At 34.7% G+C, this 25,050-nt stretch overlaps 1 protein-coding gene and 1 long non-coding RNA gene across 3 annotated transcripts; one reads left to right on the top strand and one right to left on the bottom strand.

Moving 5' to 3' along the window:
* Positions 1–10: 10 nt before the first annotated feature.
* LOC126829750 (uncharacterized) lies at positions 11–2,739 on the bottom strand. The gene is made up of 3 exons (XR_007683510.2): positions 2,631–2,739; positions 2,051–2,193; positions 11–517 (listed from the first exon to the last, which is right to left on the bottom strand). It is a non-coding gene; the product is annotated as an uncharacterized LOC126829750 (long non-coding RNA).
* Positions 2,740–5,790: 3,051 nt separating this feature from the next.
* LOC126829748 (putative ankyrin repeat protein RF_0381) lies at positions 5,791–21,515 on the top strand. Of its 2 annotated transcripts, none has more exons than XM_050559862.1 (7): positions 5,791–5,858; positions 8,702–8,850; positions 11,979–12,099; positions 12,678–12,894; positions 13,418–13,525; positions 14,310–14,476; positions 15,365–21,515. In XM_050559862.1, exons 2-7 carry the CDS (start codon positions 8,752–8,754, stop codon positions 16,207–16,209), a joined length of 1,557 nt encoding a protein of 518 aa, XP_050415819.1. In that variant the 5' UTR covers positions 5,791–5,858; positions 8,702–8,751; the 3' UTR covers positions 16,210–21,515. The 2 variants fall into 2 exon arrangements, with proteins under 2 accessions (XP_050415819.1, XP_050415820.1); XM_050559863.1 differs by lacking the exon at positions 5,791–5,858 and adding an exon at positions 8,110–8,235.
* The last annotated feature ends 3,535 nt before the right edge of the window (positions 21,516–25,050 follow it).

Below are 25,050 nucleotides of genomic sequence, written 5' to 3'. Positions count from 1 at the left end.
TGGTTGATTTGAGTTGATTTAATTTGACTTTACAGTTCCATAATTTAGATCTATATATATATATATAGGCCTATAATATATTACTGTGTACAGTAGTAGGAACTCATATAGGGCTTTGACTCGCCCTATTGGGGGCTGTTGAGATGTCGTTTCTGTGACGTCACATACAACGAACTTACTATTTGGCCAACTATAATTTTAGAATCGTATTCGAGAGATTTATCGCAGGAGCTACGCAACATAAGTGGAGACCAGGCTTGAAAAATCAAATGGTTCTTTTATGCCCAATTTACTTGCCGCTCAACAACCGCGGTTCCATTTCACTGAATTAATCTGTCATTTATATCAAGCCCAGGGCTGTCGATAACAATATTATCGGTAAGAAGCTACGAGTTATCTGTCCTTGATTACATAAAGTACTATCACAGCAATGAACGCAAACAGAAGGCGTATCTCTACAGGTTTTTCTGTCGTTTAATGATTGCAAATCATGACACAACTGCCTTTCCATACATCCCTGAAAATAATAAAACAAAACTTATTTATATAAACCCCTACTAACAAAGAGACATCAGACAACCCTACGTTTTGGAGCCAATAATGGCAGTATCACCGATTCCACACTTTTCCCTCTAATATCCGACACCCTGTAAAGAAATGAAATGGGGTTTAACAACCTACTTTTGTGCGCCAACCGGACCAATGTCGACGGACGAACATAAGCTATGCAATGTTCCATGCCGGAAATTTTGACATGCTAGCGGCGTTATGGCCTACCCTTATTTATGTTCCCGACTGCCAGGGAATCTTGAACGTTCTTGGCAATACAATGGCGCTTAGCCTAACCACGCCCTTTATCTTGCACCACTGACAAGGGCAAACCTTGATGTGGCTGAACTTGGATAAGAGTCAGAGACACGTTTGTTACTAAATCGACAGACTACCATGCAACTAAACATACACCCACCAGCAGCTAAGTCGTCCAAACATTTAAAACAAGATTTCGTAACAAATAAGTAATAACTGTGGAAGTCAATACAGCTCTTCCTTTCCATATAAAAATCAACCCATATTAATTTCAGAATGATTTGACGTCAATTTAAGCTTCTACAGCGCTAACAAGATTTCGTAACAATGAGGAATAACTTTGTATGGTATTTTTGAAAATCTTTGAAAATCAACAGGTTTTTAATGTTTTAATGAAATAGAAAACACAATTTCAAAAATATATTGTTGTGTTAACAAGAAATATGAACTACGGATGGACCTTCGGGCGGGGGTAGCGGCAATATGCGACCATATTAAAATGTTGGCGTATAAAAAGCTACCCTTGTTTAACATTTCGATGCCTGTTGCTTTCAGTCATTTATTGTTGAAAACATCAAGATACAAGCGGGTTATTATTACAAAATAATTCAATCGTTTAGTTAATTCTGTCCCTGGGAATGCATAATTGCATTATTCTGGATTCCTATCTTGATACATATTAGTAACGGTTCTTTTACTTGCACGTCAATGTGTACACGGGACCTCGGGTTCTCGTCCTATCCGAACGCCTATACGTTGTCCCTGGCGAGATTTTCTATCCTGTACACCTGACAAGGGGGTAACCACGTCGGAAAATCCCGGTGAACTTTCTCGGCCATCACCAGGATCGAACACGGGACTTTCAGGTTGGCAAGCCATCATCTTACTCACTGAGCCACCGCGGCTTCCGGAATGGAGTTCAACCTCCACTCAATATAATGGTGATTGTTTCTCATAGTATTTCGCATTAGCATTAGTAAAGATATCAGAGAAAACAGTAGTATCGAAATTTTAGCACGTTCGCCCTTCGAATTCCAATCCACCAAGAGATCTTTTACGTGTAATTTGTACACGGGACCTCAGTGTTTCGTCTCATCCGAAGGACTAGATATATATGAAACCCTTAGGCGCCACACATTACAGATTCGTCGTTATTTGAACTCAGATATTCTGCTTTGAGCCCACAAACATTGCAACTTTGCGAAATAACAATATGACGTTACAAGACATCAACTATTTATACCTTTGTAAAAAGTCGGCCTTCGAACTGTTTTCTTTCAAGCGTATTGGAGCATATTTCACCTGATTGACAAGTCGTAGTTTTCTGTGTACAGAGTTGATTGGTCCAGCCGCTATCACAAATATAACATTCTAAACTCCAGACCTCTGCAAAACAATATACAAGTTTAACAACAGCGATCCCATTTGTTTTACTTAAAAAAATATTTTCTTTGATAGCAAGAACATCTTGCTGAATAAGATGAATAATTAGATTAGTGTGATGCTGCGAGGTAGGTGTCAAAAATTTAAGGGTCCATGCATCCAGCCAATGTTCAGCTATAACTCACCTTAAGACCCCCCCCCCCCCCTTCTCCACACACACACACACACACACACCCCGCCCAAGAAAAGAAACGAAACAAAAATTAGTAAACAAAACGAGTTCCACTAAATATTACGGAAGAGAAAGTGAACCGCATACATCTTCACCCATCAGAATTTGAGATACCAAGTTCTATTAACACTTTATAGAGATGTTTAGCTTCATTAAATATTCTTTAAATAATGTTTTATTCGGCATAAAGTAAAATTAATTAATTTACCTGGTAAATGCAACAAACAAAGGGACAGAACGACAGCAAAAACCATTTTACATATTCATGTACATAGAAACATTCCTTACATCGTCAGTATAGGTCTACTTATTAAAAATGAAAAGTTGATCCGTTAACAATAACACCTAATAACGTATATTGTTACGGTGCTACTGAATAATTCTGTTCCACCTTTATTATACACTTTCTATCAACGTAATTGATCTTTTATTATTCGCGGATAGATATGTCTATCTCTTGACCTGGAGTTCAGCTAGCTCGCAACTTGTCTTTAATAAATATTAAAGCTGACGTCGCCATGCCACCAATGTTTACATATCTACCCTTATCTCGATATTATTATGTTAACGGTGTATAATAAAACATAAAGTACTCATGATTAAAAAATTGTTCAACTGGTAATAATCTCAAATTTGGGGGCAAAAAATTCTACTGTCCCACTTATAATTTTGGGGTCTGTATGCCCAAGTCTATGATAATATTAGGATTTAATGGTTTATCAGGCCGTGATTGAGCGAACGTCCATATAATAGTGTCACAGTATTGTCAAACCTCAATAATTTGATAGTCAAGTATAGGCCTATATTAATAGGACGATTGGGATGTTATTAAAGATTGCGAGAAAATCACAATATAAGTTGTAGTATATGATAAGGTGTAGTATACCCTTCTTAAATAAAGTTATTATTATTATTATTATTATAAAATAAAATGGTTCAAACCTTCTAATTTCTGAACCAACCGGGCCAATGAAGACGGGCATACGCTATGCAATGTGCTGTAAGAGAAATTTCACCTCCTATACTTTTCATCAGCATTTTTTTTTAAAATAATGTTTTAAAAAAATGTTATATCTTTAAAATTGCTTGCAGTTTTATTGGAAATTGACATGGTAGCTAGAAAGTTAACTTTTTATTGGCCATTAAGATTAAGTGGGTATACAGGACTAAGACTAGTAATTGCTTCCCCTGATTTCAAGAATATGCTGCCATGTTTTGGTGAATAATCAGGATTTTGAGGCTGAAGGATCAGTAAGTAGGGAAATAACGTACAAATTTGATGTCAGAGCCTATAGATTACTTTGACAGACGTAAAAATGGTGACATGTTGGGCTGTTTATTGTTTTAAAGATTAGGATCATCGGAATGTTCATCAAAGAGGATTACTAGTCTGAATCCAGGAATATGAAGAGGAGTTACCCCCCGTGATTAGAATTCTTTATGTAGAAAAGAATACAAAAGTATATCCTGAAGTACGTTTAATATTAAAAGTTCGATATTCTTTATTTCGTCCTATATTATACCCTATCACTACCTTTTAAGATACCTTCCTAACCATCTTTGATAAAATATTTTTTATACACGAAATGCAGGAACAACAATAAATAATTTCTTTTTCTCTTCATATATATTTAATTTAAACCAAAATGTAGAAAATTTGGCCGTCGTTAGAAACATTAATTTGACCATAGATTTTAATCAGGTATCGTCAGATCAGATTAAACTACACCGGGACAAATCGAATTTTATACTTTTTAAAAAGGAAATAATATCCTGAGAAGTAAAAAACATTATTGAAACAAATATTGGAATCTTGTAAAATTATATTATTATTTATCTTGAATATTAAATGTTAAATATTAATTATTGTGATACAATATATTACACTTAGCATGGTTGTAAATAATTTTTAAAGAATAACTGAATAACTTGAAATTTTTATTTCTTCGAAAAAATATCCTACCGGTATTTTCAAAGAACTGGGTTAACCACAAGAAAAAAATCCAGGGCTGCTCAGATTATATTAAAGATGTATTAGGTCTTTTTCTGGCTTCAAACGTTATATAAATTATCATTTAGGCATTTATCCACAAGGAAAGTTCACAATCAACTTCCTAGATCATCGGATGGCTGAGGTATTTACTCATTGAGTGTACATGTATTAGATACTGTCTGCCATAAACGTTAATGGGCTAAATCGCTAATATTATTATTTAGGACCTAGAAATGGACACAAATGGGTCGCGATTAATATAATAATGTACAATGAATGTTTATTTAAACTGATTTACATTCAATCGTTTCCGTTTTTACTATAATTTCTAATCATTTATGTTTGGCAAAATACGCCAGAAGTCTCAATTGAATGGCAATTTCTAGCGCAGTGGTTCTCAACCTTTTTTTGGCACACCTTGGAAAACATGAAAAAATAGCTGCACACTTGGCTAAATATATATGAAAAATATTTTAATTTTGCAAAATAAAAACATGGTAAGTCAGACAGAATACAACCATAGACAGAGACTATAGTCATAGACACATAGAATAACTCAAACTAAATTAAGAGAGAGAGAGAGAGAGAGAGAGAGAGAGAGAGATGGGGTTTAACTAGGTCATTTCGGGACTAACATAAATTTTATTTCAATAATTCGCTTGACTCAATGACAGACTTTATGGTACAGAGCGCACATGCTAACCATTCAGCCACCCAACCCCCCAAAATTATGAAAGCCACAGCTATAAACTTATGAGTATACACCAGTGAATACTCAATTGGGAACACGTGGTTTTTCACATTTTCTTAGTGTGCCGTTCAAAATTTCGCGGCACACTGAGGAAGATCTTCATTGGATATATGCAAATTGATTTTATTGGTCAGCCAATCGAATTGCAGTATTTCTTAAAATTTCGATTTTATCTTAGTTTAAGTTTTCGTGAATAAGGGCCCGGGCTATTCCAGTCTGCGGCGATAGTATTTATTGCGTATGCTCCCCAGATAAGAATATGACGTCACCGTTTGACACGACTTGTGGAATATGTTTAGCCTCGTTCTTCGAGTCCCTTGTTACAAATGGCCATGGTACACGATTCGTGTACCAATGGTAAAATGCTTATTTTGTTTTAAATATTGGATATCGGAAGCCCATCTTTTCCCGGTAAGATCACAACATCAGTGTTGATTTAAATTGACAAATAATTTGTGTTTTCAGTGTCGAAGACTTTGAATGATATTGAGTTAGAGACTTAGCTACTTGAACATAGAAAACCGAGGCTTCGTTTATTATCGTAACAAGTACTTGCGCGACAGTCGAGACAATTTACGAATACGAATATTCAACTTGTAAGTGTTAGCCCTTTTCAGTGACTGTCGGAAAATGAACACAAGCAATGACTAGAGTCCATTTAGCGTGATATTTAGTGGGCACCGATGATTATGGTAAGACTCCTTCATCTTCTTGATGGAATGTAAAAACAAAACTCTCATCGTTTTTTTTTTTTTCAAAATTTCTCAAATAAAAGGAATGGTGTTAGTAAACCTATTATTATCATAGATCATAGGATAGGTATTTTTATGCCGGCTGAAAATGACAGTTCGATCAGCTGACTATATAGAAAACTATTATTATTATTATTAGTGTATTAATATTATTAGCCATGCCGCCTGGTAGAAAGTCGTTTCCTTATAAAACAACAGAAGCTAGCTGTCCTAATGATAAACAAAAAAGAGAAAAATTGTATAGTGTTAGTTTAATTTAGGAACTCGGTGCATTTTAAAAACATTTTTATGTGGTTAGTAAGTTGGTAGGTGAGTGTGTAGAGAAAAGGGCTTTGCCACTCATTTGGGGTTATACTATATACTGCAAAACACTGGAAAACAACCGGAAAACTACCAGAAAACACTGGAAAACTCCCGGAAAACACCATGTTATATACTGAATACCGGAAAACACCGGAAAAACACTAAATACCGGAAAACACACTAAATACCGGAACCCTAGGTCTATAAGACCGCACACAGAGGACCAGGCTCCGGGTTACCTATTTACGGTGTTTTCCGGTATTTAGTGTTTTCCGGTATTCAGTATAACATCGTGTTTTCCGATAGTTTTTCGGTGTTTTCCGGGTGTTTTCCGGTATATAGTATAGTCGCTCATTTGTGGTTCTCTTGCACCTACACTTACTAGAGTATTGGAGTTTGTCTTATAGTGGGGTTCATACTATTATTATAGACTCTCTTTCAAAAAATGGTGGGGTGCTATCTATTTTATTACTAATTAGTGAAAATCACAAAAAGCCAATGTTGCTATTCTTATTACTAATTAGTGGAAATCGCAAAAAGCCAATGTTGCTATTTTCGTAATATTTCTTGAAAGAATGATTTAAAATTAAAAAAACAAAAACAACCCGAAATAAATTAAATTCCTAAAAAAGCCTAAAAAAAGTTTAAAATATTTACCATTTTTACTATACATTAAAGTCCCTGAGATTGATTTAAGCCATTTATATAGGAATCCCTTGCAAACTACAATATAGTAAAAGTTGAATTTCTAATTGGAATATCAGTCCAACAACGATTTACTTTTTCTACTTAGTTTCTTATTGACATATTTGATACATTAAAACAACACTTTACTTTTTCAATTTCTTAACAGGGGGTTGGGTGGCCGAATGGTTAGCATGTGCGAGCCGTATCATAAGGTCTGTCATTGTACGTGACAAGGAGTAGAGTCGCCTGTTCAACCTCGTGGGTTTTCTTCGGGTTCTCTGGTTTCCTCCCACTGCTTAAGACCCCTATGCGCAAGCCAATTATTGAAATAAAATGGAACCATTTGTTAGTCCCAAAATGACCTAGTTTGTGTTCAGTGGATTAAATACCATCTCTCTCTCTCTCTGTCAACAAAACAGATCTTCCCAGTTGAACTGTCTGTGGTGTTGCAGTAGGTTGATCGCCAAGTTTGTTCATTGTTGTATGATGTCATGATATTATAACACATTCCTCGCCATCTTAATGTGTTTAGGTAATCTAATTGATGGGCCTGATTTAAATCCTCTTGAATCTAGGCCAGAGGATATTATCAGATTTCGATATTTTGATTTTGTTTCCTTAATTAAACATGCATTATGCAAGAGCTAAATCTGCCTATTGCAGATCTTTCTTTAGGCCTGAAATGTTATATGAATTGAGTCAACTGGCGGGGTTTCAATTCCCCAGTTGTACGTGACAAGGAGTAGGGTCGTCAGTCCAACCTCGTGGGTTTTCTCCGGGTTCTTTGGTTTCCTCCCACTGCTAAAGACCCCTAAACGCAAGCGAATTATTGAAATAAAATTAACCATATGTTAGTCCCAAAATGACCTAGTTTGTGTCGAGTGGACATTAAACCCCATTTCACTCTCTCTCTCTCTTTCATTAGCTCAGTCAGAGCAGAAAAGTAGGACGATAAACACCATTTCATTTCATTATAGCTTTGGTACATGTTTTATTATCTGAAAGCTCTATTTGTTCTTTGTTTATATGGCCAAATTAATTGGCGTCTTGCCATCCATTTGTTTTTTAAAAACAAAATTTCATACTCTTCTACCTACATTACATCATGCACATCATTCAAGTTTGTCATGATTCAATCATGCACGTCTTGCATGATAGACATTTTGATCTAACCTCCTGTACAATAATATGAGTGTGGAGTGTGAAAGTCATGACTCACTGTAGCATAACAACACAGTAAATGCCAACAGTATGTTAGTTATTATTGCCAATACTTGGAAAGCTTGTCTGTATAATGATGATGATATGCAATTCAGTAGTAAACAATGTAAGTCACTCAGTAAGCAATTCATAAGTTATTAAATAAGAAGGCCCCGAGTTCACAAAGCATCCTCAGACGTAATTTAAGAATTTACTCAACTTTCAATCATTGTTTACGAGAAATGTCTTTGATCCAGAAGCACACAACTTTGCACATTATTTCTTATTGACATATATGATACATTAAAACAACAAAAATTTTATAATGGGCTATATTTTTGTTAAGATATGGTAACAATTTTGAGTAGATTCTTAACTTAAGTCGGAGAATGCTTTGTGAACTCGGGGTAAGAATTCATAACTTACTCAGTAAACAATTCATAAGTTATTAAATAGCAGGTCTTATAATTAGAATTTGTCACTTGGATGGGGAATCTTTCTTTGTTCCATATTGCTAGTTTACTGAATAAAATATAGTTTTATAGTTTACAAAAAAAAAAAAAAAAAAAAAAAAATTCCATTATGTTTTTCAGAGAATGATGATAAGCTATAATGTGATATAATTATAAAGATTGATTTGTAAATGGGAAATGTGAGAAGTAAGTTAGGTGAAATGTTACATACAGCTATTAAAGAAGGCAGGAAGGATGACGCTCTTGATTTGCTAAAGAGTGGAGTGCATGTAGGTTTAGTTTCAGTATCATAATAAAATGAAATGGGGGTTTAACGTCGTACTGATCTGCACCGACTGGGCTAATGAAGACAGACATAATTTGAAGCATGTACTGGCCGGCACACTTTGTTTCTATCATATTATGATCATTCCATGTCAAGTGGGCCATTGGTGGGAAATTGCCCCACCCCCCCAAAAAAGAAATATGGGAAAAAAACGGTTGTACATGTAAAAACTAGAATATTGACAGAGATACAGGCGTTTGAGTTTTGAGTTACCAATAAGATTTTGAAACAAAATATGTATCAATTATTTACTCGAGTTTCAGATATCTTGTTTTTATACGCCTTCATTTTTATTGTCGTCGCCCCTGTCCGTCCGTCCACAATTGTTTGTGAACACTCTACAGGTCACAATTTTTATCCGATTTCGATGAAACTTGAAATATAGGTTTATCACCCCAAGATCTTGGTTCCTTTTGATATTGGCATGTATCGGACTGTAACTTCATGGATTATGGCCATTGATTGTACGAAAAATCACATTTTTAGCTTGTGAACACTATAGAGGTCACAATTTTTATCCTATTTTGATGAAACTTGAAATGTAAGTTTATAACCCAAAGATCTCGGTTCCTTTCGATATTCGCACATATCGGACCATAACTTCCTGAATTATGGCCACTGATTGTAGAAAAAATTGCATTTTTAGCTTGTGGACCCTATAGAGGTCATAATTTTTATCCGATTTAAATGTATTATTATATCACCGTTACACCCTAAGGACGGCCGAGTTTGAATTTCGTGAAAATCGGCCCAAAACTGACAGACAAAATGGCCGCCCCTCGTTCTCAAATAGCGTAAAAATATGGTACAGTATATCAATGTTGTAGACCCAATAGAGGTCACAATTTTTATCCGATTTTGTTGAAACTTGAAATGTAAGTTTATAATCCAAAGATCTCGGTTCCTTTTTAGCTTGGTTACCTATCTAGTGTAGATATAGGGCTCAAATTTGGCAGTCATAAAGAACATCGTTGTGTAGACTACGAATCTGCAATCAGATTACAGGCATGCATGCTACTTGGCCACGAAAACCGAAAAAAAAATTAGTGTAATTGTATATTTTCTGGATTTTGTTGTGCTCCAGGAGCTACAAAGTAATAGATAGAAACCCAAATTTTGTCCTATCTAGAGATTGCCGGTAGTACTACCTAAGAAACATGAAAACACATCAGTCTACATCAGATTCCCAGAAAAATGGCCTCGAATATGGTTTCAGACACAAATTTTTGAAAATTGCCTAATTATCAAGCCGATAGAACCTGGTAGATGAACACCTAAAAATCTCATACTTGGTGGAATTGTAGTTTGTAGTAATTTCTCTAACATATGTAAAAACCATTCTTGTCCCATGCCATCTCAATATTTTTTCAAAATCTGTGTTTTGGTCCATGTCAATTATCACCCAATGAAATTTGGTTTATATGCTTATTAGGGCTGAAAAGTGTGCTATTCAAAATGTTAGCTTGATCCAACTAACACTTAGTAACAGTTCCTGAGATACGGTCCACCCAATGGTGGGAATTTTGGCCAAAATAGGTGTGGCCGCCATTCAAATGACCATAAGTCAGTAACCAATAGGAATAAGTATTTCTGGAATGAGAATTCTACAAGGATTCTAAATCAACACTTATCTTTGGCAAAGGTGTGTTTAATATAGAGTGAAGACCTTTAGACTTTGAATTTGACCTTGCATGTAACCTTGAGATGAACTTTTGTGAAAAATTTAGCCCAACATGTTTTCTACACAATGTCAATCAATTGGAGGTATAATATCTTTTATATGCATGTAAAATCAAGTTAAATATTCACACTTGAGGCTGAAAATCAGTGTCGTTGCACTTAAAGCAGGATTATGTTCATGGATAAGCTCTGTAGTATACTGCTGCAAACTTTCCTAAAGATAGATAAATATGATTCAAACATCAAATCATCCCCTTTCCCATTCCAGAAATACATATTTCAGCAATTTTGACATATAAGTTATTGGGTTATGGCCATATGAATGATTACGGACACACCCATTTTGTTCGAGTTAAATTTGGAATAACAGCTTTTTCAGCCCTAATAAGCATAAAAACCAAATTTCAGTAAACTCGGAAGAGGGTACGGTTTTAACGATTTTTGGGTGATAATTGACATAGATTGACCCAATTGAAAATTGAAAAAAAGGTCTAGATGACATGGGACAAGAATGGTTTTAACATATGTTGGAGAAATTACTATAAACTATAATTTCACCAAGTGTCAGATTTTTAGGTGTTCATGTACCGATTCAATCGGCTCGAAAATATGAGGCAGTTTTCAAAAATTTGTGTCGGAAACCATATTCGAGGCCAATTTTCTGGGAATTTAGTGAAGACTGGTTGGTTTTCATATGTTTCTTACGTAGTACTACTGGCAATCTGTAGACAGGCCAAAATTTGGATCTATATATGTTACTTTGTAGCTCCTGGGGCACTACAAAATCCAGAAAATATACAATTACACCAAATTTTTTTCCATTTTCATGACCAAGTAGCATGCGAACCCTACAACTCACCTGTAATCTGATTGCAGATACGTAATCTACACAAAAAGTTCCTTAAGACTGCGAAATTTGAGCCCTATATCTTCACTAAAAAAGTAAAAACAAGATATCTAAAACTTGAGTAAATTATAGATACATATTTTGTTTCGAAAGCTTTAAGACTACCAAATTTGAGTCTTATATCTTCACTACAAAGATATCTGAATCTCGAGTAAATTATTGATACATATTTTGTTTCGAAATCTTGTGGGTAACTGATAAAACTTAAATGCTGGTATGTCAGTCAATTTTCAAGCTACAGACCAAAAATTTTACGCAGTTTCTAGTTTTTACAAATTTGAATTTCTAACGGAAATTAAATATGAAAAGCAGTGAGGTGCATCTATTTTTATTGCAAATTAGAATATTTTTGTCTACGCATGATTAATTGTGGTCTGAATCTGTCTGCTTAAATGACGATAAGAGTTATGCCCCTTGAAATAGCAACACTGGTGTGGCCTAATAAGCAAAATGTGTTCACTGTTGATGTGAATTATTTGTTTCAGGTTGATATTTTTTTTGAGAATAAATCTGTGATATATACCGCTGTATTACATAAACAGTATGATGTTTTGGAATATGTGCTACAGCATAAAGAAGTTAATATGGAGGATGGTTATTATACAGGTAGACTACTTTTAAACTAACAATAACCTAATAAATATTGTTAAATGCAGATTTCAGGAACTGTGGAAATCTTATATGTCGTTCAGATGCTTATATTTAAACTGGGCAATGGAATGTTGTGTTCACAGTGCTATAAACCAAGTCAGCTTAACTATTTCGACTATGTCGATTAAGGGTTAATTACGAATGTACTGGCACATGTCATCATTTGGCCAGGAAGATAACTTACTTTGCATGTCTAAAGCTAGCTGAAACTTACATTTCATGTATTTCTAAGTTAACCTTTTCAGAAGAGCAAGATAAGCAAAGTTTTAAAATAAAAGGCCTTCTGAGTTAGAAAAATTTTGCTTTCAGGTGATAAAGTTAAACTTGTTAATGATCCTCAGCATTTTAAACCTGTTTAACTTAAACATGCATTATACTAGAGCTAAATCTACCTATTGCAAGTCTTTCTTGCATCATGCATGTTTAATGGCAAAGCACAACGATCACAATACAGTGGTCTTTTAAGGCATGAAAAATAATGCACCTTTAATTCTAGTATCTAATCAGTTTTATTATATAATTTGTTTTTATAGAAACACCACTCCATTGTGCTTGTAAAAATAGTGATTTAAAGGCAGTAGAAATGCTGATTGCAGCCGGAGCTAAAGTAAATGCTGTAGATCAAAATAACTGCACACCATTATGGCTGGCAGTAGAAGCAGGAAGAAGAGATATAGTAGACTTCCTACTCAATGAATGTCTTATGAAAGTAGATATCAACACTCACTGTAAAGATAGGTTTATGGCAAAGTGAGTATAGGCCTTCTACAGCATTCTTATTCACTAAAACTTAAAACTGATTCAAATTTTAAACTTAAATTACAGGTTCCATTATTAAGAAAAATACAAAAGTAGTTTGCTGTCTGAACTTCTCAAATAAGAGAGAGAGAGAGAGATTCAGGATTAATTCAACTTTATTTCAATAATTCACTTTAACTGTGGGAAAAAACTGGAGGACCCGTAGGAAAACCAGGTTGGACACCTTGTCATGTGTAGACGGGAAATCAAAACCATGCCACCAGACTCAGTGACAAACGTTTTGATCCAAGGTGCACATGTTAAAACATTCAGGCACCCAATCCCCTAAGTGTTCTAGACAGAGTGCACCACACTTACCACTATTTATAGCTAAATGGGGAGGATAGTTTGTACTCATATTTCAGCTACTAGGTTAAAACCAGTAGAATTCAGCCCCTTAATTGTATATCAAAGTCCAAAAAAACCCACAAGGAAAATAAAGGATGTATAAATATATATTTTTACCTGTTTACAGAGATGCCAAATGTACACCTGTTAATAAAGCTGCTGAAATGAATAACACAGAAATAGTACGCATATTAGCAAGTCATGGTGCAGATGTTAATTTTCCAAACAATCATGGGTAGGTTAAGGAATATTTATAACTAGCTAATGATTAAGTTTTTGATCAGATTCTTGAAGATTGTTAATGTGTTCCCTCAGAACTCATTTAATTAACTAGAGGTAAATCTTATTGGGAAATAATCGCTCCTATTATCTGAATTAATCTTTCTTCTTGCTTATAGTCTAAGACCATTTTCCAGGCACACCTGAATTGTATGAAGGAACGTCGATTGTTTTGTGGATATGGATTAAGACTAGTAATTGCCTCACCTGATGGACGATCGTTCATTCGTTCGTTTGTGGGGTTTTACCTCCACTTCCACCTAGAGTGATATCGTAGACAAGTGATGAACGAATATTATGTTTCTAGTTGTAGCAATTCTCTCTTCTCACTCCTCCACCCCCCACTGCCTATGCATGACAATTGGTCTAGGGTCAAATAAGAGTGTTTGAATGCTGGTGAATGTTCATAATATTAGGGAGGAAGGATCAGGAAGTAAATAACGTACAAAAATGATGTCACTGCCTATAAATACCTTTCACCAGGTGTAGCAAAGAACCCCTTTTAATATTTTTATCAGATGATTGTGACATGTTGGGTTCTCTGTGGTTGTACAGATTAAGATCATCGGAATGTTCTAAAAAAATTGAACATTGCATTAAATAGGTAGAGAATTAATAGTCTGACTCCATATTACAAAATATGTAGTTATCTCCCCTCGTTAACTATTAATATTTTTGATATTATACTCTATTGGTTCATCATCTTCAAATTATATTACTTTATTTTGAACAATTTTCAGGAGAGTGGCACTACATCATGCTTGTTATACTGGTAATAAAGACATTGTAGAAATATTATTAGATTGCCATTGTGATGTTGATCTCGTAGATGAAGATGGTATTAGTCCATTCTATGTCGCCTGTAAACATAATCATCATGAAATAGTTAACCTGTTGATAGATCAAGGTACGTAGTGTCTGCCAAATAGAATAACTGCAGCAACAACTATATAGAATTGAAAAATGTCATTTTCCATTGAAATCAAAATGCACAGCAGATAATGATGATAACATTACTTGTTTCTCTTATGATGAGTGCTGTTAAAAGATCATAGAATTGCCAGATCCTTTTTTATTCAAAGCGCGTAAAGCTCTAGCTTAATATTATTCACATCTTCAACATTGCAAACACGATTTATTGGTCCATTCCAATCAATATTGAAGCTTTTATCTTGCTGTAAAAATATTGGATCCTGACATCCAATATTTAAGACACAATGAACAATTTTAAAATCAGTCGATGAGAACGTGTACTTTATGTTCTCTAGCGCCATTTGTAATCAGGCACCTTATGAACGATTAAAAAATGTCAGTGCGTAAGTGAAATGTCAAACCGTACTTCTGATGTAGACTGGACTAACAATTCCTGCCATTCAATTTGGACTATTCACTTATATGAACTGAAATGGCAATAAAAGTTTTAAAAGATGAATGTAAATCAGTGTATATACACTCATAAAAGATAAATATGTGCTCTTAGACCCATTTGGGCAGAATTGGCACCTTTACGTCTGCACATACTATTTTATGTACATATTTGTACTAAATAGGAAATATATTTTATCCAGATACACTTCAAACACTTTTATTTTCTTTCATAATAATTTAAAAAATTGTTTTAGAATTTAATTTGCAGAAGAAAAAAAGATAATATTGAGGGCTGATTAATTGGCCCAGATGTCATCCCTATCAGTAATAATAGTGCAAAGCGAATATTTTCGGCTAATCTGTTTGAAAACAGTGAGGTATCAAAAATCTAAGTCATCATGTTCATGTTTTTCCTTGTTTTGTTTAGGTTGTGATGTAAATAAACCTAGATCAGACAGTGGTTGGCATTGTCGAGGGTTTTCACCACTACACGTAGCTACACAATATCATCAGACTAAAGCAGTGAGGGCGCTACTAGCTGCTGGAGCAGATGTCAATCAAGGTGATTTTCGTGATGTTCAACCTGTGGCGTTGGCTTGTGAAGAAGGACAGATAGAAATACTCAATTTATTATTACAATATAATGCAGATGTGAATCATAAAGATAAAAATGGCTCTGTAGCACTGGCGTACTGTTTTGAATTCTCGTATCCAAATGAAGTATTGAAACGTCTGCTCCAGGAACATGTTGATGTGAATGTCCGTATGTTTGATCAAGAACCTATTTTACATTTCTCGGTTCGGCATTTCTCTGTGGAAATTCCATCATTATTGGTTAATAATGGGGCTAAGCTTAACATATTAGACAAGAGAGAACTGAACGCACTTTATTATTCTATCAACATGGGTAAACTTGCTACTAGTTCACTTCTGCTGGTGCATGGAGCACGGATAACAGAATACGAACTCGAAAATGCTTTGACGTCTTTGAAGATAACCTACAAACTTATTGAAGTTATTTTGGAAATTATCAATATGGACATGATACGGAATGTTTTGCCAAAATTTGAGTCGCATCATAAAGAGATGTGTGACCTTGTGATGAATGTTTTGTGTCAGCCGTCTAGTTTAAAGAGACTATGTAGAGATGTGATAAGAGCGACTGTAAGTAAAAAGACTAGTAGATCTATTCTACCATTAATACAATCGATCAAACTGCCAGATATTATTGTCTCATATTTAACTTGTGAAATTCATTTACATTCTATTTAGCTATTGTTAATTTATTTTTGTTTGTTTTGTATTGAATGGTCTACATTTAGATATAACTACTTCCTTATTAATTCCGGTCTTCATTAGCCCAGTTGGAGCAGTAGGATATTAAACTCCATTTCATTTCATTTCCTTATTAGTTCTCACTTCTCTTAGAAGTTTATCGACATCTACTTTAATTGGTTAAAACTAAAACCATTCTTTCCCAAGACAGGGCATCTCTGCGTTGGTTAGAAAGGAGATTAAATCAAGGTAGATCAATTGGACACAAACTTCATAATTCAATGGAAGGTCCCCATGTTGAGTATAGACAGATTCATCCAGGCACAAGGTTACTACTAGTCAAGATGTTCATCTCCAACTCCTCCTGCTAACTTGACCTAAATATTTTCCTAGAAAGCTTTCATCACAGAAATATATCTGGGATTTCTCCTACATATCTTTCATTTTAATGGCTAGTATCTAGCTGATGATCAATTTCTTAATAAACCCAAATTTTAATATGTAGTTTACTTATAATATATTATGAGGTTTTTCTTTTTGCCAAAATTGAAATGTCTCAAGATCTACATATATTCTAAGTTATTATATTACCAGTATATATTTATTAAATAAAACAGTTTCTCTAATACTATCTTCCTTTATGTTAATATAAAAATTAAGAATCTGAAGGGGCTTACTTTTTCACAATATTTGTCACATTTCTCAAGTTATTTTCATTAGAACCTGTAGGCTATAATGTCAGCGACATTAATGGGAATATAAATTTGCTTATTAAGTAAGAGAAGCTGCAAGGTTTCTGAATAAATTTATAAACAAAATTTATGTTTCAATCCATGTTACTGTCAGCATGTACTTATAGGTTTATAGGAGCCCATAGATTTACCCAAATCAACTTGAATTAACCAAAACGACCAGTATTTTGCTTTAACTGCACTTTATCTTATATTTTTTATATCAGGCTTTTTGTGGTTATAAAGATTAAGATGATCAGTATGTTATTAAACAAATGCTGTAGATCAAGAAATGTCAAGGATTTAACATTAAAGCCAATATAGGGAGAGAATTACTAGTTTGACTCCATAATCATTACAGTAACAATTAAGAGTTTTTTTTCTTGTTTTTATATCTTCCATTTATTTACCGGTATGTTATTTTCTTCAGAACTATTTAAAAAATAGAGTGAATATTAGGGAATATTATTCATCATACATACAGAAAGAAAGGAAACCATAAAAACTATGATGTTTTTGGTAATTCAAGTTGTTTTGGGTTGCTTTGGGTAAATCTAAGGAACTGCAGGGTTATAGTAATAACAACTTTTTCATATTTTTCAAATGGTTTGTGTTACTTACTACATAAAGAGGGCGGGTGGCAGACATCACTCACCCAGACCTAAACTTGCCTGAATTAGTAAATTAGGAGAGGAACCATCCATTCACCTTCTGAACACTTGCTAGGCTGGAAGCTTGCATATTCACCTTTAGGTTGGGATTCTTTAGTCCTCTCATATTTTCTTATGGCAGGGTCTGGGTGGGGTCGATTCTTGTGGCTAGTATCTAGCCGATTATGAAAGTTTTAAAACAATCAAATTATGGTATAATTATTTTATGTATTATGTTATTAGTTATTTTGAACACAATGATAATTAAATGATATTAATTAGAGGGAAAATAGAAACATAAAAATTATATTTGTAAGCTATTTATTGTGTTATGAATTGTTTTACTTTTTTCATGCAAAATATACCCAGTGTATTGGGTATGATATTATTACCATGTATGTTAATATTGATATTTACTTGTCAATGATGTTAAGAACAAATATCCATCATATCATCACGATTATATTGATACAGATGGGTATTATATAGAGGGAGAAATGGGGTTTAACATCCAGAGGTCATTTTGGGACTAACATATGGTTCAATTTTATTTAAGGCTTGCGTGTAGGAATCTTTAGCAGTGGGAGGAAAATGGAGGACCCAGAGAAAACCCACAGGTTTGACAGGCAACCCTACTCCTTGTCACATACAAGCGGGGAATTGAAACCACACAACTAGACTCAGTGTGTATTGTAATAATTAGGATTGATATCATATCCCCCAGATTGCAGTAGATATTTATACAAATATTGTCATTGATGTGATTATACTGAAATCATCATGATTGTAATATTAGTCATTGTAGTTGTAAAAATTGTATTTGATATTATTATGCTAAAATTGAAATTCTCAAAGAAGGTGATTAATATTTACAAAAAACAATATTGATATGATGATTATATTGCTATTTATATGAAAATTAGCCCTTTGAACAAGAGATACTAGATTTTTGACTGTGACTTTGTAGCGACCAAATTATTCTCGTTTACTCTTTTTAGAACAAGTAGGAATATATTGGGAAAAAAAACAGTGGCTGTGACCTTCACTTGTCATACATCTTGGTTCCAAAAACCTAGTGTGTGGGACGTGAAACATTCAGAAACTCTGCAAAGTGATAAGATGATCACATTGGTATTAACAAGATTATGATTTTACCTTTATTAAAGGAGCCAGTTGTAGCAAAATGGATATATTTTTATTATTTTATCACAATATGTTTATGTACATTGTTTCAGAGGAATTTATTGAATAATGTTAACTAAGGTCATGAATGATCTAGGTATCAAAAATATCAAATCAAAAAACAACAAACATAACATATTTTTACACACATTCGTGTTTCGTCTGGTCGTATGTTGTTATAGCCCCTAGCTATTCATTTGTCGCCATGTTTTGCATTTCTTTAATACTCTTAGTGGAAGATAACAACACATGCAGCCTAATGGATATGCTGCTCCTGCTATCTTGATAGATGCAGGAGCTGCGTTGACAAGTCAAGTTATTTTCAGATAGAGGCATCTAGAATGGTGGTTACATGTTGTGGTTTGGTTCCTATCTGACAGTAACAAAGTCAATGATTTGTTTCCTATCTGACAGAATTGTTTGGAGAGGCTGGGAGCAATCAACTTACTTGTATAGAGTTGTGTTCATCTACTGAACTAGTTAGTTGTGAGTGAAGATTTTGACCATTTTTTGCAAAAGCAGTTCAAGAGTTATGGCCCCTGATTGTTGATACCTTACATTTAATGGTACTCATATAGGACACAGATCACCAAATATTCCTACGCCGTCACCCACGAAACAAGGGCCAAAGCTATTTTTAGTCTTCCTCTCCCTTTTCCTTTTTCCCCCTTTTGCATGGCGATTTTTGTTGACTTTTTGGTGTAGAATCGAGGAAAAGGGTTTGAAAATACATTTTCTGCCAGGTTTTGGTGAATATTCATAATTTTGATGCGGAAGGATACAAGAGTTGAGAGGTTGGTTAGGTTGAAATGTAGGGCCTGAAATTGCATGTTTACTTGTCTCTACTTCCAGCTTGTGTATCTCAAGTTTTTCATGAAGAACCTCATACGTGCTTTTGGGCAAGTGGTTGCCACATGTTGCTCCATCTGTGGTAGAAAGCGTTCTACCCAACGAAAATTTGGGAAAAAGTTAGAGCCGGTCTAAGATACGAGAATTAACATTGGAGTCAATGGGGAAATCTTTAGTGATCTGTGTCCATATTCGCTCTACAAAGTTCAATTCTTAACAGATTTTTATAACATTTTCAAAAAAAAAAATGTTAATTTTGGGGAAAATCTTTACTGTGAGTGCTACTGTGCATAGTTCTTAAACTTAACTGATTTGGATCAACACTGACCAGTGCAAACATGGTTTCTAGACTAGTTGAGGGCTTTAGGCCCCACCAAATTGATTTTTTGTTCTTCAGGAACACCTGTATAGGACTTGGCTTTTTAGTTATCAAGACCTGAAAGAACAGAAAATCAAATTGGTGGGGCCTAAGTTCTTTTCCGATATGTTCTTCCCAAGTTTTTGTCTTTGTGATTGTTGATTAAGGGAATTACCACGTTGTCCTCATTATATAGAGTTCTTGACCAGCTCCAGATTTTTTTTTTCAGAATCTATTTATAATGTGTATTTTACCTCTGTTTTGGAGTTCTATAAACTATTATTAATTCAAAACTATGAAAATTACCAGGTACATTTTAAATATTTTAAGAAGAAACTTTTCTAGATTATTTGAGGAGAATTTCTTTAAAAACTGTATTTTCAAAAAATATTTATCTATTCAGATGTTTGTCTGTTACCTGTTAACCTAGGCAGATGTGTGAAACATTTATGTCACTATGCTCTGAAAGTTATGTCACAAAATAGTTAATGCTCTGAAAATTATGTTGCTATGCTCTGAAAGTTTTGCTACTCTGCTCTGAAAATTGTGACCTCTGAGAGTGTCCCTGACATGAATGTTCTTTCTATAAAACATTTAAGATGAATGACTTGCCAGATCAATGGCTTGCCACAAAGAATGGTGCTGTTTAAAATAGAATATGTTATTGTTTTTCATTATTATTATTATTATTATTACAGAGTTTATTTTTGTACATGTATGTGTAAGGTAAGGAATTATTCCAAATCCCTGCGAATTAAAGTACATGTATGGTGATTACAGGTGAAAAAAAACTGGTTATATTAACAAATTTACTTTATTGATAGACGGGAGCAACAGAGGCTCAGTGAGTAAGACTTTGGCTCGCTAACATGAAGGTCTTCTGTTCGATCCCAGTGTTAGCTGTATTTTCCTGCTTGTTTCCCCCCTTGTCAATGATGCAGGACAGAGGGCCTGGAAAGGTACAGGGAATAGATGTTTGGATGGGAAGAAAAAACGTGGTCCCTTGAACATGGGCTTGAACATACAAGAATTTTATATGAGAGTAGGCTGTAGCGCCGCAGTTCGGGCAAAATTTTCCTCACAGCACACTATGGTGTATGTCCGTCTTCATTAGCCCAGTCATAGCAGAACAGTAGAACATTAAACCCCATTTCATTTCATTTCATTTATTGATAGACAATTTTAGGATCATACTTTCAGTTGTGCTTTTAGGAATCTAGATACTGTCTGGTCATAAATTCCCTAACTAGAAAAAAGACAAAGAAAAAGGTATCAAACAGGTTTTAAGGTTTCTAGTCTTGCAATCTGATTTTGTTTATTTTTATTTATTTATTATTTTATTCAGATCATGTAACCCTGTTGATTAATTAAATTGTCAGTATTTGTATGCAGGGCTGTGCTGTGTAGATTTATGGAAAAGTGTCTTAACTGTTTTTGGGGTTATAACCATTTCCAATACAATCGACACAATAGAAAAGTAGAGTAAAACTCAAATGTAAAAAAAAAAACAAAATTGTATTCCTATTGGTAATCTGGTAATGTAGGCCTACTGTTGAGATTATGTTAAATACCATACCGATTTTTTTAAAGATGCATTATGTAAGAGCTAAAAATCTGTCTATTGCAGGTCTTTATTTTGGCTTTAAATGTTATATAAACTATTAGTTAGACATTTATTCACATGCAATAAATTTTCTATTATCATAATTTTGGTTATCTATTTTTGAACTATTATAGCAATAACCATACAGAATGCATCTTTAAGTAATGCTTTATTGATACACATATATTACTTGAAAGTCTTATTTATCAGTTTATCAAAAATACGCTGTAATAAATGTACATTATATTTGCTTTGATCTCATAAATATAGTTATACTGCTATATAATTTATGTTAATTTATTGGTCTGGCAGTTACAAAAGCTTATTTATACTTATATGTAGTTTCTTCTTTACCAAGAAAATAAATATTAGTACTGAATATAAAATTTGTTGGTATCTGTTTTATACACAATCAAACTGATCAAAGTGTCTCATATATACCCCAAAATGAAGCTAGAGACCATGTATCTTTTCCAAAAATTTCTAGGCCCAACCCACCCCACCCCCCTTGCCCTGTCAGGGAGGTCACTTTGCTAAAACACAGAAACTGAAATTTAACACAACTTATGCCATACCAAATATATGTACTACGTTTTATTTAGTTTTACTCATGTAATAATAATCAGATGTGCACGATTTTGACAGGACATTTTAAGCACGCAAACAAATGGAAAAACCAAAACCGTGACCATCAGACTCCAAAATATCAAAAAGAAAATGCTGTCATCACATAAACTATTCGTTTTTTTTTTCAAAACCCAAAATCATGTTGAAGTGTATTCAAACGGAAGTGGATTTACAGAATCCGATTTTAATCCTAACCACGCCACTAGGTACCCACATTAATAAAAGTCACCAGTTTTCTTCTACTTTACGATCTCTACAGTGTATACCCACAACTTAAAAAAAAAATTACTCGGCATATCTCCGAGCCCCGCTAGTCTCCTGGCCCCTGGACAAGTGTCCCAGCTGTCGCCCATCTCACCATATTCCAAACTGCACGCAGCGATCCATCTACGTCATACGTCATTATGATCACTGCCCTATTTAGCCGCCATTTAAAACGCTCACGTGATCATTTTGGGGCGGGACTTATCGTCTGGACTACAGCTCTGTGTACACAACAGAGTAAAAATAACCCGATCAAGCACGTGTTTTATGTAAACACATGTCTTTAGCAAAATGTCAACTTCTGCCAATCCGGTAAAAGCGATATATAATATGTGCTAGTGGGTAATATTGCAATATTTGTAATTGTAAACTGTCTTTAGAGTTTCAATCTGTTTATCTTTCAAAACAAGGTTAGATACCGCAAACATAACCGCCTCTGTGAAATTACCTTTTATGGGCGCCGCCATATTGAATAATTAGAGGACTATTTTGTGATTCGGCTTTGATTAGTTTGACATCTTTCATACCCACAGCGGCTAAATAAACATATTTAATTCCATTCAATATGACAATAGAAGAGAATTAAATACTTCTAAAAATTACTAAAAGCATACTCAGTGTTTTCGACTAAAATCGTCGATGTAGGAATTAAAATGTCGGGTAATTAGCTTAGGGCCTGTTCTCAAGCGGAGCTAGCTGTAGACAAGCAGCCTAAGTTTGGGATGACCATATTCCTGAAGCAATGGCCAGAGAAATCCCTCTCTGGCCATTTCTGGATTGGCTTCTGATACTTGAACTTTTGAGGGAGAGAGAGAAATGAGGTTTAACGTCCACGCGACACAAACTAGGTTTAATTTTATTTCAATAATTCGCTTGCGCGTAGGGGTCTTTAGTAGTGGGAGGAAACCGGAGGACCCGGAGAAAACCCACGAGGTTGGACAGGCAACTCCTTGTCACGTACAACCGGGGATTCGAAACCACGCCAGTTGACTCAATGACAGGCCTTATAATACAGCGCGCACGTGCTAACAACTTTTGAGGGAGTGTGTCTATTCTTCCCGTTCAATCAAAGCTATCCCAAGTAGAGCAACTTGACAGCACTTCGTTTAATCTGGGGTCTTCCCTAAAACTTTGGACAGTGATTTAAGGTATATTAAAAACGGTGAAAGTATGTTCGTCTCCAAACAGTATGTTTTACATTGTACCCGTGTTGATAGCCTCGTTTGTCACGCAATTAGTTTTTCTGCAATATTCTGCTATGCCCTGGTTAATTGGGCAAAATAAAATCATGAGTCATGACGTAACGTTATGTAAACATATTTGGTCAAATTTGGAGCTCTGTTTAAAGCGTAATGATATTGTTACGCAGTTACCTATTGGTTGTTAATCGGACTATTGACCAGTCATAATTTGGAACAAAAATTTGCTTCCTTTACAGCAGTGTTAAGTGGGATTAGCTTTAATCAAACGGAACACTTAAGATTCTTTGAACATAAATGTATTGTAGTGTACATGTATTTACTGTCTTAATGTCCTTGCACCTGTGGAATTGGGGGACGGGCGGGCAAAATTGTTCATCCTCCGGCGCAAAAAAAAATCTGTCGGAAGACCTGCGTAATGATATTGTAATAAAACTATTACTGTTATTCATTTCGTTTTATGAGGGAATATTTGGTTAGGGGTAGGAGGGCTATAAACTTCATTATTCAGCTTATATTTCTTTGGGGCTATCCACATCCTTATTCGAACAAGGGTGGAGTCCAGTTTCCTTATGTTGGGTGACTATTGAATATGGAATGATCACATACTCTTGGTAATCTTCCGCTCCGCCAAGTCCAGTACTAGCGATATGAAATTTGGCATGCTTGTTCTGTGGTGAAATGGGTATCAGTGCAAGTGAACTTGAAATGAAATGGGGGTTTAATGTCCTACTGTTCTGCTGCGACTGGGCTTATGAAGACAGGCACACGCCATACAGTGTGCTATGGGGGAAATTTTGCCCGGGCAGTGGCGCTACGGCCTCATCTTATATCGAATTCCAACGGACATGGGATCTTAAGCTTGCATACCAATGAACTTTCTCGGTCAACACCGGGATCGAACCGGCGACCTCCAGGCTAGCGAGCCGGCATTTTACTCACTTAGCCACCGTGGCTCCCTATTTAATTAGTGAACGATAAACATATACATGTATAAAGGCACCAAGCCTATGTTGGACATGTATATATTCAGAAGAAAAAAACCCAAACAAACGACTTCTTCAAATGAACAATAATTTTATTCAATCATAAATACGCTTCGAACCACATTATTCTAATATATACCTGGATTGTGAAGTGAAAAAAAAAACAATTTGTGTTATTGTTTTGTACATTTTGGTTGTTTCGTCTGGCCCAGCGTGTTTTGTTGTATGTCCTGTAGCGATGATGAAAGATATCTTGTAAGAGTATAAGCATAAAAAAGACGTTTAATCTGGGAATCTGTATAGTACATCGAAAATTCTGATATTTTGTACCCTACAACAGTCCATCTAGGTTCTCATCGGTTTTTATTTATTTTTTTATACGGTTTTAT

This window comes from Patella vulgata, chromosome 8, assembly GCF_932274485.2.
Source record: "Patella vulgata chromosome 8, xgPatVulg1.2, whole genome shotgun sequence".
NCBI classification, from domain to species: Eukaryota; Metazoa; Mollusca; class Gastropoda; family Patellidae; genus Patella; species Patella vulgata.
Note: the sequence above shows the minus strand (reverse complement) of the source record. Positions and strands in the feature narration are given on the sequence as shown.

Coding starts and splice junctions, on each gene's coding strand:
- LOC126829748 (XM_050559862.1), top strand. CDS start 8,752: ATGGGAAATGTGAGAAGTAAGTTAGGTGAAATGTTACATACAGCTATT. Junction 12,100..12,677: donor GGAGGATGGTTATTATACAG/GTAGACTACTTT, acceptor TTGTTTTTATAG/AAACACCACTCCATTGTGCT. Junction 12,895..13,417: donor AAAGATAGGTTTATGGCAAA/GTGAGTATAGGC, acceptor ACCTGTTTACAG/AGATGCCAAATGTACACCTG.